At 39.8% G+C, this 15362-nt stretch overlaps 1 protein-coding gene across 12 annotated transcripts in view; it reads right to left on the reverse strand.

The window, feature by feature from the left end:
- The window catches only part of tcf7 (transcription factor 7), an 87385-nt gene extending 72268 nt beyond the window's left edge, over positions 1–15117 (reverse strand). For 3 of the 12 annotated variants that reach the window (XM_036142851.1, XM_036142861.1, XM_036142860.1), the window contains exons 1-3: positions 14594–15117; positions 14228–14300; positions 11082–11188 (exon numbers count right to left, since the gene is read on the reverse strand). In XM_036142851.1, coding sequence (XP_035998744.1) covers positions 11082–11188; positions 14228–14300; positions 14594–14776 — 363 coding nt within the window. In that variant the 5' untranslated portion in view covers positions 14777–15117. The remainder of the gene's footprint in view (positions 1–11081; positions 11189–14227; positions 14301–14593) is intronic. The other 9 variants (XM_036142857.1, XM_036142855.1, XM_036142853.1 and 6 more) reach the window with 6 other exon arrangements.
- Between the last annotated feature and the right edge of the window lie 245 nt (positions 15118–15362).

The raw sequence follows: 15362 nt of genomic DNA on the forward strand, positions 1-15362 counted from the left end.
ATATGAGTTTACTAAAATATAATGTTTTGTTCTGGGCCAGTACTTTTCACCACGTTGTGATTAGGTATGCACCGGCTATCTGGTATGAAAGTACAATATTGTGAAAAAGTATTAGCCCCCCTCACAGCTTTCTTCTATTTTTGCTTTTTTGCCACTCCTAAACATTTTTTAACCAAAGACAAACATATAAAAAGACAAATATAAAAAGGTTTTCACTATCGGCAAAAGGGAATCCAAACCAAACTTTCCCTATGTGAAAAATGAACTACCTAATTTGTCTTAAAAATATTTCAACGTTTCTAAAATGTTATGGTTCAGTTTCACAAGCTAAACCCAGACTTGTGGAATCAACATATCACTTAGGTAGGACCTGTACGGCAGCATGAAGTAGGCTAAAAGATCTCAAAAACCAACACGTGATGCCTCAATCTACAGAAATTCAAGAACAGATGAGAAACAAAGTCATTGGCATCAGATAAAGAGCCATTTCTAAGGCTTTGGGTCTCCAGGGAACAGCAGTGAGAGCCATTATTTACAAACAGAGAAACATGACATAGTGCTAACCCTTCCCTGGACCGGCCGATTAACCAAAATTACTCCAGGAGCACATTAACCACTTATTTAAGAGGTCACAAAGGAACGCTGAACAACATCTAAAGCTCTACAGGCTTCACTTGCCTCAGTTAAGTCTATATTTCATGATTCAACAATAAAAAAAAAGACTGGGCAAAAATGGCCTTCATAACACAGTTCTGTGTCTGAAACCACTACTGACCAAAAGGAACCGAGAGGCCTAGCTCACATTTACCAAAAAGCATCTAGGTGAAGACTTTCAGGGACATACGCTGAGGTCTGACGAGACAGACGTCTGAACGTTTTGGAAGGTGTGCGTCCCGTCACTTCTGGCATAAAACTAACAAAGTCATGTCTTTTAAACTAAAGAAGTTATAATGCCATGTTTATACATTTGGGTGTGCATCAAAATAAGGATTAATGTTACAGGTGATGTTAATATAACGCGCATAGTATGTAATATAATTTCAGCAGCAGTAGGAAAATTTCACGCTTTTCTGTTAAAAATGGAATCAATTCATTCATAGTTTAAAATTTCTGTGTAGATAACATGATCCAAAACCCAAAGTTTCATACTGGAGCTGGTTTGATTTACCAAAACTGTAGGTTGTTCATGTTTTGAAACAAGCCCTATGTTTTAACTGCAGTAAAAAGGAGAGAAGATGTGATTTTTGTTGTTTTTAAATGCACCTGTGATCAACAGAGTCAGCGCTGTGACTGATTAACTACGGGCTGAGAACACACACATCTGGGAGAGTTGGACAGCTCACTCTGTAAACAACGACACCGGAGAAACTTTGCAAGGTTTCACTCCAAACACCAGTGATTCACCTGGGCGCAACATCCTGAACACACACGCACAGAGAGAGCTCATAAAGACTATTCAGACAGTGAGGCCCAAGCAGAGATCTGCCGCTTGAAACCACTGACCTCTTGTCGAGTTTCCTTTGTTTCAGTTTCGGTCTGTTTCCGTGCTGCTCAGAACGTGAACGCGGCCTCTTCATTTGACAAGTGCAGAAGGGCTCGAAGAGGAAGCCCATGATTAATGGGCCCACTTTCTCTCCCATTTATTGTCAATTTCACACTCTCTCAAAACCATAAAGACACTCGTGAAACAAAGAAGAGTCTCCGGCTCAACTTTCAACACGTCACTTGTTTCCTATTCCGTAAAGCTCCGCTCACACATGCACACCTTCGGGCAGCGGTCTGGAACCTGTCGCTCTGGAGCCACATGTGGCCCCTGAGCCCTTTTGCCTTGGGTAATTAACAGTAATTCTAATAAAGCTTATATTCCGGTGGCAGGAAAAACTAGTTTTACTGTCAAATATTGTGCATTATTCTAAATAAAGCACAACACTGCACTAAATACAAGGTTTACTCAGCTGTCATTCCGGCTTTGGCTAAATATTTAATCAGAATGCTTTTTTGAGATCAGTTTGACCAAACTAAGAGTTCGTTAACCTGGTTTTTACTTTGTTTATTCATTTACCCTGGCATGCGGTGAAGTCTCTCTCTAAAAAATACATTTTCCTGTTGGATTTTAAATATATTTGAGTTGCATTACTTGGAATTGGATGTTTATGCTTTTAAAATGTTGAAATTGGTCTATTCTTATAAGACAGAGGTAATAAAGGTTTTCATCTGTTGTGAGTACGACATAAGAAATATCTAATGTTCTGAAAGAAGGACAAGCCTTTTATAAGTTTATTCCTTCAGGGCATTTTTACATTACTTTACACAGATGTTTAGACTAAAAGAGAAGAAATGACTCTTGGGATTACAGAAGTTATCATAAGTCGTAGACAACTACCTTATAGAATAAAAAGAGAAAAGCAGTGTCTTTGACATTAGTGTGACTCCTCTTAATGTTTTATAAAGTGAAAAGGTTTTATTTTGCTTTATTTTCCACAATAAAAGCAAAGAGCAAAAAACAAAATAATGTTTGATTAGGAAAATATCTTTTCTTATTTTATCTAACCTGTACGTTGCATGTAACCACATGTGTGCTTGTCTAAAACGCAGATTTACAGAAGAATGGGAGTTTATTTTAAAGCAAACACAAAGAGGAAGGCAACTGATGCTTGCTCTATTTTTTATTTTATTTTTCCTATACATGATAGCATCACCTTGGGAACAGAAAGCACGGGACGAATTTGGAAAATGTGGTGCCGATTGAAAGAAATATCAAAGGGTGCAATCGATCACAAAATACTTAGCTCCAGTTTTTTTGTTTAAAAATAGCTGCAGTGAGGATTTGTGCTTTTGATATTCACCCCAGAAGTGCAGACAGGTGTAAACAGCTAAGCTAAACGCTTGTTTTATGAAGATGTTTGAACGCAGGAAAAAAGAGACAAACAATGTTAATAATAATCAAACCAGCCCACACTTCCTTTGCACACACCTGTCTTTTACTGCTTTACCATTTCCACCTCCCCACCTTCACCCTGCGCCGGAAAGAAATAAGTGGATGAATAATTACAGGTATAAACACCTCGGGGCTATCCGAAAGGTTTTTTCCCCCCCTTTCCTTTTCTGATATTCTTCTAAACATTTCCGCCTCTTGAAAGAGTCTTCTGAACAATTTCTCTTCGGGTGCCTTCACAGCTCCGCTACTTCAAAGCAAAAGCCGGGACGATGAGGAGGCTCTTATGGTCATTTGTATTTTAATCTTCCTCATCCTCCTCCTTCCCTCCCTGAACTACTCCTTCGCTTTACTTCTTTATCGCTACCGCCTTTATCTCTAAACCTTTAAATCTATTTATCTGCTTTCAACCAAATATATTTTAAACTTCTGCAGACTTCCCATGATGTCTGGAGCTAAGTTTACGTGGACAAAAGTTATCGGAATAAAGAGCCAGGCTGAGTAAAAACGCGTCATGTACACTAGCCAATCGGAATATTGTGATCGAATTTAGCTCAATCAGAATCAGAATAGAATTCCTATTCGAAACATCAAAATAGCTCAAAGTGATTATTTATTCAGTAACGTTTTAACCATAATAACAAGCTGGTGCAAGTCCATCGTGGGCGCTCGGAAAACCAAAAAACTCTTACAATACTGCTTTGTTTACTATTTTCTTGTTCAGCAAAGATGGAAGTACTTCTTCTTCTGTGTTTTTTTTTTAGGGGAATTTGATAACTGCGCATGTCAGAGTGGTTCTACTCTGCATAAAGCCTGGTGCATATGCACGCACATTATCATCGGATTAATGATTGTGTGCCCATCTAAACGGTTTCTATTCGATCGTGAAATTTTGCACATGTAAACATAGCTTGTGTGAACTCTGGGTTGGGTTCTTTGTCAAAACAGGTTGCAAATTAATGCAAATCTGCCTCTTTCCTTGTTTTGTGGGATTTGGTGAGTGATGAGAAGTTCTTAGAGGTGCACCGATCAAACGTTTCCAGTTGAACACCAATTTCTGACTTTTTAGGCTGATTCGGACATCCCAGTTCACATTTTGACTGATCCTGATCGTTATTTATATGGACTATAAGGAATCAAAGAAGGAAAAAAGACTTACTGAAGGTTCCTTGACAAAGCTAGTGGTTTTGAATCCAACGGAAAACACAGAAATTACAAGACTTTTCACATTAATGCTTCAAAGCATTCCTAACCTTTATCAGATTATATTAAAAATACAGTTCTAAAAACAAGTACATTGAAGCACATGCTCTTGGATGATGCATTTGTAGAGCAAAAATATAGGATTTTTTTCAGGTTAGATGCATTCAATAAATAGGGAAAAAGTTAAAATTTTCAGTGCCTCAAATGCTGATTGCTGATCAGAGACGGTCAAAGGACAATTAGTCGAATTTCTACCCCGCATACCTAGACTTTTCTGACTTATGTATATTGTTTTGGATTTAAGATTTAATTTAACTTGTAGAAAAAATATTGTTCTTCCTCTTAAATCTCACTTGTTTTATATGTTTTTATATCTTTAATAATTTTAAACAATGTTATCTTTGACCTTGTAAAACGCATAAAACATTGCACTACCTCAACCCTTCTTTAACATAGCTCAAAAGCTTTTAAAAACGTCGTGTTTTGCTCTTTAAAATCAATGCAAATAAAAGCTCTTTAGATCTAAACAGACGGACAGTAGATGTGCACATATATTATTTAGCCAACTGTAATCTCACAATTACATACTTCCAAACAATAGATAATTAAAACCCTGCCAAATCCCACACCCTGAAGTGCTTAGGCATGTTGTAAACTACATCCCTATCTATCTTTCTGGAACTTTTACATGGAAAATGTGAATGAGAGATAATGGCAAAGTTTGGAATTACAGTGTGGTGATATTCAAAGGAAAACAGAGGCTTTTCCTGCCTTCTAGTGAAAGCTGCTTTTCTTTTAGGCCTCTTAAATCTGAGTGCTTGGGGTCCTTATCGTTGCCAGTCAGAGGCAGGGAGGCCCCAGCACCGCTCATCCCAGCCCCTGGGTCTGCACTCCGTAAAGTGGGGGGGATTAGGGAGGCCTCAGCCTGTGTTGCTGCCATTGTTTACCAAAGGACTAGAGGAAGGCTGAACAACCCCCCTGTCAACACAGTAGTACAATGGGAAACAAGGAAGTGGCAAGATCCTAGAGTCTTGCGCACACACACGCCGTTCCCTTGATCTTGGGAGGATTGCATTTATTTATTCATTTTCTTATTTTGGAAGACGCAGCGAGGAAGAAAGGGAGATGAGGACGAGACCCTGTCAGCGGCAGCGGCAGCAGCTGATTTTTCAATGAAACACAAACTCAAAACAACAAAGAATAAGAAATCAAACACGCTGTCAAAATGACTTTTCCGTTCACAGTTTGGAAATTCTGATTTGGTTCGGAGAAAGCCATGAAGGGGCATTCTGGGGGCTCAAAACCTTAAATATATCTTTTTTTTTTTTCAAAACAAACAAGCCGGGCCTCCACAGTCTTAGAAATGATGTTTCAAAGTTCCCGTTCCCAAACATGCACGCTGCCTCTCACCCGTCTTCCTGTCAATTTTTCAATTTTGGTCTGTGAAATGAAGTGTCAAATGAGCAGGAAATTCCCCCAAACGAGACAAGAGAGGCGCACGCTGAGCTGTTAAACACGGGCTCGTAAATTCCACTGACGAGCTACGGCGCTGTCAAACAGTAATTTAATCAAAACATTTACTGTTATCCCGAGGAAACCCGTGAATTTTAACGGCAGGGCGTTTACAGTCAGCGTCCGGGGTTCAGCGGGCGATAAAAGCCTCCAGTTCACCGTGCTGTCGTCGGAGCTTGCTGACGTCTTCGTGTGACCACAGCTTCCACATCACAGGGAGTTTCACAGCCTGTCTGACAGCGAATAAAACGACTGCATACAGTCAAATATCAGATATTAGGTTCAGGGTTCAGATACTAACCCTTTTGACCAGATTAATCTCCCATGAGATTAAGCACGCTTGAAAATGCTCAGACCAACCTGCATCCGTGTGATGAGTAAAAGTAGACAAACTAAAAGCACTACCAAACAATTCGATTTTAGTTAAGAGGCAAGCAGCTCTTGTCTCTAAGAAGTCACTCATGCATCACTGCCTAAAGTATCTTCTTTAAAAGCTCCTCATATTTATTGACCTCTCCATGATATTGCTAAAGTTAACAGAGAAAGTCTCTCAAAAACATGATATTTATGAGGTCTTACTGAGATCAGGATACGTAATGTTCAGATAAAGTTGTGCAATCGATCTACGGACAGTTTGAAACGTTTTTACATAAAGATAATATTTATCTGCCTTTTTCTAGAGCAGGCAACCTGAAATATTAAAGTGGTTTGGTCACAAGCCCACAAACATGTCAAGACGCAGAACTTTTGTAAATCACTCTTACATAATTTCAATCAACGCAAACCGCTGATGCATCTTTAAACAAAAACTGCACTTAGTCATCTGCGTACATAAAAAGATATTTATTTAAAATGAGAATAGTTTTAATTAATACGAAGCAAAGATAATGCTGACTACAAAAACAATACCGGTACTTGAATCTTTATAGAAAACGTTTTCTTTGCTTTGGTTTGACTACCTGAGACGGCTTGGGATCAGTTTTCAGAAAAAAAACAAGTCTGCTCATAATCCCTGCTGTTATATACTCAGGTATGGAGGGCTAACACTGATGATTTAACTCACATTATACATCCAACTACTTCATCTTCCCTCATCTGTCTTAATATTTACTCTCATTTCTTGTTCTGAACTTTATAGAAAACCTGTCACAGACAGCTTTGATGGGCTTTTCCAGTTATAAAGTTGCATTAAGTGGAGCTTTATTTATTGAATTGGTCTAAGAACAGTTTAATTTAAAGTTCACTATAAGAAGATATATCTTCCTTTTCTTGAAACAAGAAGTCTGAAATATCAGTGAGGTTTGGCGAAAGCAACCACAGAAAAATGTGAAGTCACAAAACTTCTTTAAAGCTTTACATAAAACTAATTACCAACCAATGATATAATACATTTTGCTGAAACACAACACTCAATCATCTGCATAACCAATTACATATCAGTGATGATGTGTGATCAGCACATTAAAGAACAAGAGCAGAGAAGTCTGCGATGTTTAGGATACAACAAGTCTTTGGAAAAAGACAAGATAGTCCCCTGGCTGTTTCTGATATTCTTTTTTTATATCTTCATACGTGTAACCTAAATTAAGGGGACTCAGTTCTCCTATTTTTTTCTTTACCCCTTTAGTTCCCAGGTGCCCGAAGGTTATCTCAAAGGACGCGAGAATGACGAAAGAAAGTCGAACAGAAGCGGCTCAGACGATAAAGACAGAACAGACAAGAACAGAGATAAAAAAAAGGTGGAAATGACACAAAGCAACAAGATCTAGAATGAAAAAAAATCTACTTTTATGTCAATCAAAAACGTTTCCTCTTTGGTTTTGACTCCCTGAGACGACAAAGACTCCCTTTAAAAACTTGTCTGCTATTTATCCACGGCGTTAAGCATTCAGCTAGTGATGGTCTGACACACAGATGCACACATGCTGCAAAACACAGTCTAAAACACACACACACACACACACACACACACACACACACACACACACACACACACACACACACACACACACACACACACATAGGGAGAGAGAACAAACATTAGCACACAAAACACACCATGAACTCTGGATACAAACACAAGCCTAAGGCAACAAACTTGAGGAGAAAGCATGCAGATGAACACAACAAACATGCCAAACCCTTAGATACATACTTAGTGTAATGAAGTTAAACAGCAACCATGCACACATGCAAACACATTATAAAATCCAGATAAAAGCTTTATCCAAAGACAACAAGCTGAAGGGAGTTTAGACATATCTGCAAATCCCACAAATCTTCCTCTGTGGGCATTTTCTCTGATATCTCCATTAATGTGACGAGAGCAAAATGTCCCATGACATGTTGTAATAGGAGTATAATCGCTTAACATAAGGGGGGGGGGGGGGGGTACACTTTGCAGCATTGTCTGCTTCGTTCAAAACTATATGTCGATAGAGCTTAGACAATAATCATTCTAGGATGCAAGGAAGTCTGTTTTAGCTTTTAATTGATTGTAAATAGAAAAGGCGCTAAAATACTGAAACAACTGGACAGAGCTTTTTATAGTGAAAACAAACCCACATGCTTCACTGAGGGGATTCACACAGACAACTAATAAACTCCATGCAGAACTTTCTGCCATTCAGCTGAAGCTCTTGCAATGAGCTCAGCAAGTTTAGACATTTTTACGGGAAATAGGTGTCCCTCTGTTGCTTTGCTGCTGGTAAATGATGGCTAAGTAAGAATAAGGCAGATTCAATTTTGTGGATGCAAACAAAGTGGGACTGCAGCGAATAAAGATCTTAACCATCATCCAAGAATGTTTTATTTTAACCGGGGAGAATCATTTAGCCTGCAAAACATCCAAACTCTTCCACCCTTTAGGAGAAACAAAAGCCTAAAAAAAAAAACCTTGTGTTGCCGTCACACATTCATATTACATTGATAGAAAACAGAATGAAATTGAGTGTTTGCGTTAAGTTTTAAGATATAACCATTAATTTACAGATCATTTCCTCTAGAAACGTTCCCGCTGCGATAGTCAGTAAATATAGAGGCACTTTTAAGAGACTTTTAAAATAATTGTATCATTTGTGAACAATTGCAGCCAATTTTGACAACTTAACCAAAATAAATAAATAAAATAAGACACGGAAAACCCAGAAGAGGGGACCGAAGGTTCCCGCAAACCCATTTTCGACTTATAGAATAAGTGTTTTGACACTCATCTGAGACAAAAACATTAGAAAATGATCTGACATTCAGAGACTACAACAACAAGCGAGCAGTAGGGAGCAATGCCACCAAGCAAGCAAAAGGACTCACACAGACAGACAGACAGAGATACAACATGTGTCACCTTGTCTCACGTTAACAACGCAACACTAAAAAAACAGTAATTTTCCCGTCAGTCTCCCAGACCTATAGTTTCTGATCCATCTCCTCCATCCAGAACCATCAAAGCCAACCAACCAGCCAGCCCACCGAGCAACCAGCCCCCACCCAGATCATCACCACATCACCCGCTACGACACTATTCTCACCCCCTTTCAAGTGGCAGGTAGAGGGGCCCCGAAACGCTGCTACTGCCTCACAGGCAGCGGGGGCTAATTATAAGGGAGGCAGCAACAAGTGAGTATTGTGCGGAGCCTCGAAGACACACAGGAGAAAGAAAGTGCTCTTTATCTTACCCACTCGCTGCCCCTTCCTCCATCACACTCTACCTCTTAAACGAAACAATCTTTAAGAGGAGACACAGTAGACGGACGCCATCGTGCTTCCTCGCCGCGTTTGGTGAACATGTTGCCGGATGTGCAGTTATAATGCACCCGGCAACATGAAACATGTTTAAACGGGGAGACAAATACACGTACTTGTAGTGCGTTCGGTACGACGTGTGGGCACGCTGTCTAATCGGCGAAAACCTTTTTAAGATAGAGCCCATAAACATTTAGATTCCTTTGTGGAAAGTTTTATTTTTCCATTTAAAGAAGGAAAAAAAAAACGGCAACTAACCACGGCGTGCTTTTTCCAAAAGCTGCACAGACGGTTTCAAATAAAAAAAAAAAAAAGTGGGGAACAAGCATACAGTTTAAAGAAAAAAGAGAGAAGAAATGATATTACAGATGAGCTACAGACAGTGCGAGCTAAAATAACACGTTGCTCTTAAAAGGAAAGATTTTACTGGGGGAAAAAAAATCACTCTTCATACCGACTTCATTTGCTTATAGTAACACAAACTACAAGCAGCAAAAATGACAAAGATCGACACAGTTTAACAATGTCCTGTCAGCATACGTGATTGGTTAGATCAGGTCACATGTTCCCTCATAAATAACAAACAAATTAGACACTACTTCTCATGTTTGGTGCAGTTACTACTCATCACGTTAAGGCCCTAAAGGATTTTTTGTGATTTATCTTTTTCAGACAGTCAGAGAGGATCGTCTTTCTGTCGTTTGCCTGCAGCAGGTGAACACTCAGCTGTTTTTAAGGCCACGACAAACCCCCTTATCATTCATGCTAGGTGTGAATGGATGGGAAAACGTCACGTGAAACGGCACCAAACATTCCTAACATACGACAAATGTCAGCAGAGGATGTAAACCCGAGAAAAAAAGGCTATTCTTTATAGTTTCCCCTGCAATATCTCAATGTTTTTTTATTTTTAGATGCAGCTTTATCTGACGAAGGCACAGCACCAGTCAGAGCACATGTAAAGTTTGTGATTGATTCACAGTGAGGCGACAGTCGCCTTAGCGTGCCTCCTCAGAGCCTCAATAAGCCTTCACTTCACTAAAACAGGCAGGTTTGTGCATCAGTCTACAATAAATATGACCGAGTGAAATGATTTAAACACTTTTAACTACCATGTGCATATCATGTCATTAAAAAACACACACAACTTAGTAAAAACTGTGTAATTTACAAGACGTTATCTTCCAATGAAAGAAGACGTAAATGAAATTCAGTTTCAGAAATCCTTGTTGCGCCAACACGTGCAGTGATTGTGTTTTAGAGTGGATATAACCCATTGATTACAGTCCAATTTTCAGGGCAGCATGTATTAAAATAGAAATAAGCAGAAATAAAATCTAAAGATGAACTGTTTTGCCTTTGTTTGACCAGAAAAAAAATACAATCATAGTCAGGCTGGTGTTTGCTATTTATTTGTTTTAGCAAGACACTAAAGATGACCATCTCTAAAACTTTTTCCATCTATGCGATTTTATTTTGATGTCCTAGCGAGCCCTAAACCAAATCCTGTGGCTTTTCTTTGAAATAACTGAACAAAAAAGCAAAACTGTGCTCTGGGTTCGACAACAGGGTACAAATAAGGGAAGTCACAGAGGTAAGGCTGGCCTCAGATTGACAAAACACACAATCAGGAGCAAAATCAGTGACCAGCAGGTAGCAGGAAGGACTGAAAGATGTAAAGTGGACTTACAGATGGAGAAACTGAGTTGTTGGGGAGGTAAGGTTCTGGCAGCATCAGGAACGGATACCCTGGATACGCCGGCGACTTGTACATGCCTCCATCTTGTTGTTTCGACACTGAAGTTAAATGGAAAAGCAAAAATATTTACAATTTACAAAACAAAAAAAAAAGGTTAACTTCGCGCCTTGATAATCTCTTTTATATGGATGAGTTCAAGCAGTAAAGGAAAATGATAACAGAGACCTGATAAAATAATAATAATAATAATAATAAAAAAAGACTAAATCTGACACTTACTCACTACACAGCTGTAAAGCTTTAACAACACCAAAGCGCAGACATCCAAAATAAACGTGCATGCAGAGCAGGTAAACTATTACCAAGTGGTTGCATCATGTCACATCCTTGCACGAGCACTGACTTGATATACATGTAATACTTTGAACAACACCACTCAAGCCGTCACCTATAGCCCAGAGGCGTGAACTTCAGGAGCAGCGTTTTTTTTTGTACGTTTATTTCCACCACCGCCCTTATTAAGCGTGGGGCCTCTCTCTCTCTCTCTCTCTCCCTCTCTCTGAGGATCACACACAACTAGGTTATATACCTGCAAAGATTGAAACTGCAAGACAAAGCAATTGGCCACAACTGACTCTGCTAAGTCTTTTCTGGCCAGGACCCGAGTGACGTGCTGTAAGACCAACGCAGCTCGGCTAATATTCATTGACCAAATTCCGAAAGTTTCAGTTTGTTTCACGGATCGACTTGAAACCGCGAAATCCGGATTTTAAGAAGACATTTTCCTCGGGCGACCCCGGCGTGACGACATCTCTTCTTTTACGAAGGACTGAAATGAGAGAAACGACTCACGGCAGCCTATAATTAAAGCTGCCAAGTAAATCTATACACTTTCAAAATGCGCTTGCATACAGGGAGGGAGGTCACTCTCTTCTGTTTGGGTGGCAAAGAGAGAGAGAGAGAGAGAAAAAAAACATAACCACACTTTTCCCAAAGTTTAGAAAAAGCTGCAATTTTCTTCAAAGTGGCCTTTAAATGCAAATATACGCGGATCTCATTGTAGTAGGGAGAATTTGTCAAAATGACTCCCTACTACAAAATGACTAGAATGTAATTAGTATTAGGCCACTTAATTAACAACTATTTTCTTGAGATGTGAAACATATATGTGAGCTTTGTGCCAGAAACAGAGCAGCAAACGAGTGACAGATCTGAGCGATAGAGCTGACGGCTGATGACATTTAGATTGAGTATGTCTCTGTCCTGGCCTATTTAAAATATTTAACATAAAAAATGTACTTATGTAACATTTTTGCTGCTTTCTTCTGTTCCTGGAAGTGAGGAAGTCTGGTTTTGGGAAGGACCTCACACCCAACCTCACAGCGGTCTAGGTACAAGTCAAAAACCAGGCACACTGCGATATATCTCTCTGCATTTTAAGCATACAAACACTACAAAAAAAAAAAAAAAGAGGCTGCGCTGCACCACGAGTGTAACTGATTTATTGAAATAGGAACTAGATATTAAACATTTTATTTGCATGAAAGGCACGTTGGATTGTGGCCCTCGGAATTTGTTACAGTCAGGGGGAAGTCCATGTATTTTTGTAACTTCTGAGTAGCCTACACCAGGGTTTATTTATCTTGCAAACTTGAAAAGCTGTTTGTGTGCAATGCACCATAAACCATCTTGATAAAAATGTCCAACACAATCATTTCTTCACGCTCTCGCTTGATATTTGACACTGTTGCTAAGTTCTTTAGATGCATTTTAAAATGGAAACAGTCGGCTCATTTATAGTGCGTTTCCTTTATGCTGGCCTGAACCTTTACTCCCCAAAACTTAATTGCCCTGAACCCTAAACTTCCCCTTGGGCTGTTTTTTTCATGTGCAGTTCGACCGCTGCTACTGTTTAACGGAAAATACCTCTGCTGGCACCAAGAGGGTCAACGTTCTTGCCCACAAGGAGGGAAGTTACTCTTTTTGAGTGGCAAAGTAAAAATAATTAAAAACTCGCAACACAGACCCACTCTTTTATAAACATCAAGATAAAGCTACACCAGAAAAATGCCTTTAAATGCAAAGGCATGATGAGCAAGCCTCACTGTTGTAGGTAAAATATTAAGAATATTCTAAAGGAAGCTTAGAAACCTAAAGAAAATCCTAGAGATGCACTGATCAGGCCCTTTTCTGGTCAATACTGGTTTTATTTGTCTTTGAGGTTTGAGCTGCACATATTAATTTAGGCTTACATCAATTATTTTTAGAGATTATAACAGATATATGAGAACAAAAATGGCTGCAGGGTCCTTGTTCAATTTTGTAGTTTTGAATCCAACTACTAAATTACAAGATTATCCCCACATTTCTTTTTGTAGTAGAGGGAAAAAATCATCCAATTCTCTGGCCGAGGGATTGCTTCATCTCTATCGGAGACCGTACGTTTGATTCAGGAGTTATAACCCAACATTTATACTCAAAAGGTGGTCTTAGAAGAACAATCAAATTCAAGTAGGAACTTTGTGGATTATTCTTGTGGTATTTTAAAACAATTTACTGAGACTTTTAGCTATTATTCACATGCATTTTTTAATTCTTCGCACTGTTAGAAGAACTATGTTACGCAAAGATACATCGCGACGTACATATTGAATTTCCCATATTTTTCATATTGTGCATGCTTGAATTTGATAACTTGCTGCAAATGAAGTAATCATAGGTGGTCACTAAAGGCTGAGTTTTCCTTATTTGAACCATAACTGAAGAAAAAAATGTCTGATTCTGATATGTTGCTGATTAATAGATGCATTTCTAGTAAAAGCTGTTTTTTTTTTGGGGGGGGGGGGTAGATGTGAGAAGTGCTTTGAGGGGAAAAACAGGTGATTGATCTGAGGTAAGCCTGGTAACTGGTGACATGATGGACATCTTTAGAAAGCCTTTGAAGTTGCGTTCAAAGCTACAGCACGTGTCCCGTGACCAAATACCTTTTCCCCCTGACGGTGTAGTTAAAACAAAACAACAACAACAAAAAAAAAACCCAACCAAACAAAAAGACAAACAAACATGCTTTTACAGAGTAGGCAACTACTGGCCACTATAGCCGGATGAGAGGGCGAGAAGACGCGTTTTCCTCTTACCTCCGTCAAGATGCTCTCGGTGTTTGTCCTGGAAGACCCTATGCTCGCCCTGCTGTCCCCGTCTGACCGCCTGCTGCAACAACAAAAACACCGACTCAGGTGAGATACTCCAAAAGAAGTACGGACTTTACGCCACTTTTACGGCGTTGTTTTGACCCCGTTTCGGACGCGTCATCTCCGGAATCTCACTACTTTAAAACCCCCGGAGGGCGCATTTTCTTTTTCTTCTCCGGGGGGGTTTCATTCAGCGCTTGTCAGCGCGCGTGTAAAATAAAACAATCTCTCACGCGCTGTTTTGGCTCTGTGTTGTAGCGCGCGCCATACACACACAGAGAGACAGACAGACAAACAAACAGAAACACCTACCGCCGTGTTCGGACTTTGATTTATTTCCGACTCGTTCACCAGAGAGGACTTGAGGTCGGCCAGGTCTCTCTCCGTGAACGCGTTCTCCGGGATTTTCTCCTCCTGCTCCCCTTCGTCTTTGAACGATATCATCTCATCATTCGCTCCCAGGTCGTCCCCTCCGCCGCTACTGAGCTGAGGCATGACTACTTCCCTCCCCTGGAGTTTTTTTCCTCCTCTTTTACGAAGTTTAAAAAAAAAAAAAAAAATTAAAAAACAACAACAAAAAAAAGTATAAATAAAGAAGGGAATAAAGTTACTTTCTCTGCTAAATATCCACAGGCTGGAGCGCTTCCACGAAACAAAAGTAGAGAAAGCCCCACCACATACAGAAGAAAAAGTTGAGATGTGGCGCTCCCCGGCTGGCTACTCGGTAGAGGAATAATGTTTCACTACAACAGCAAACAGCTCATTTGAGCCCAAGACAAGGCGAGGAGTCCCGACTTCAAAGGGCGCCGACCGCTTGATTGACAGGTCCGATGACTTGTTGGGGGGTGGGGGTGGTGGTGGTGGGGGTTGAACGATTGTTTCTGCAGAGGGTTGAGCCTCTTAAAGAGACAGCCCTCCATTTGCTCTGCTCAACAGGCATTATTCATGACTTCCAGGGCCGTCTTCGTTATATTCACGGTCCCTGGGCTGCCACTGTCAGAAAAAAAGGTGTTTACATAATATGTTTTAATCTAAGTGAAAGTAAGTGAATATTTATGGCAAAATCCTCTTTATTTTTTGG

Source organism: Fundulus heteroclitus, chromosome 11 (genome assembly GCF_011125445.2).
Source record: "Fundulus heteroclitus isolate FHET01 chromosome 11, MU-UCD_Fhet_4.1, whole genome shotgun sequence".
Classification (NCBI taxonomy): domain Eukaryota; kingdom Metazoa; phylum Chordata; class Actinopteri; order Cyprinodontiformes; family Fundulidae; genus Fundulus; species Fundulus heteroclitus.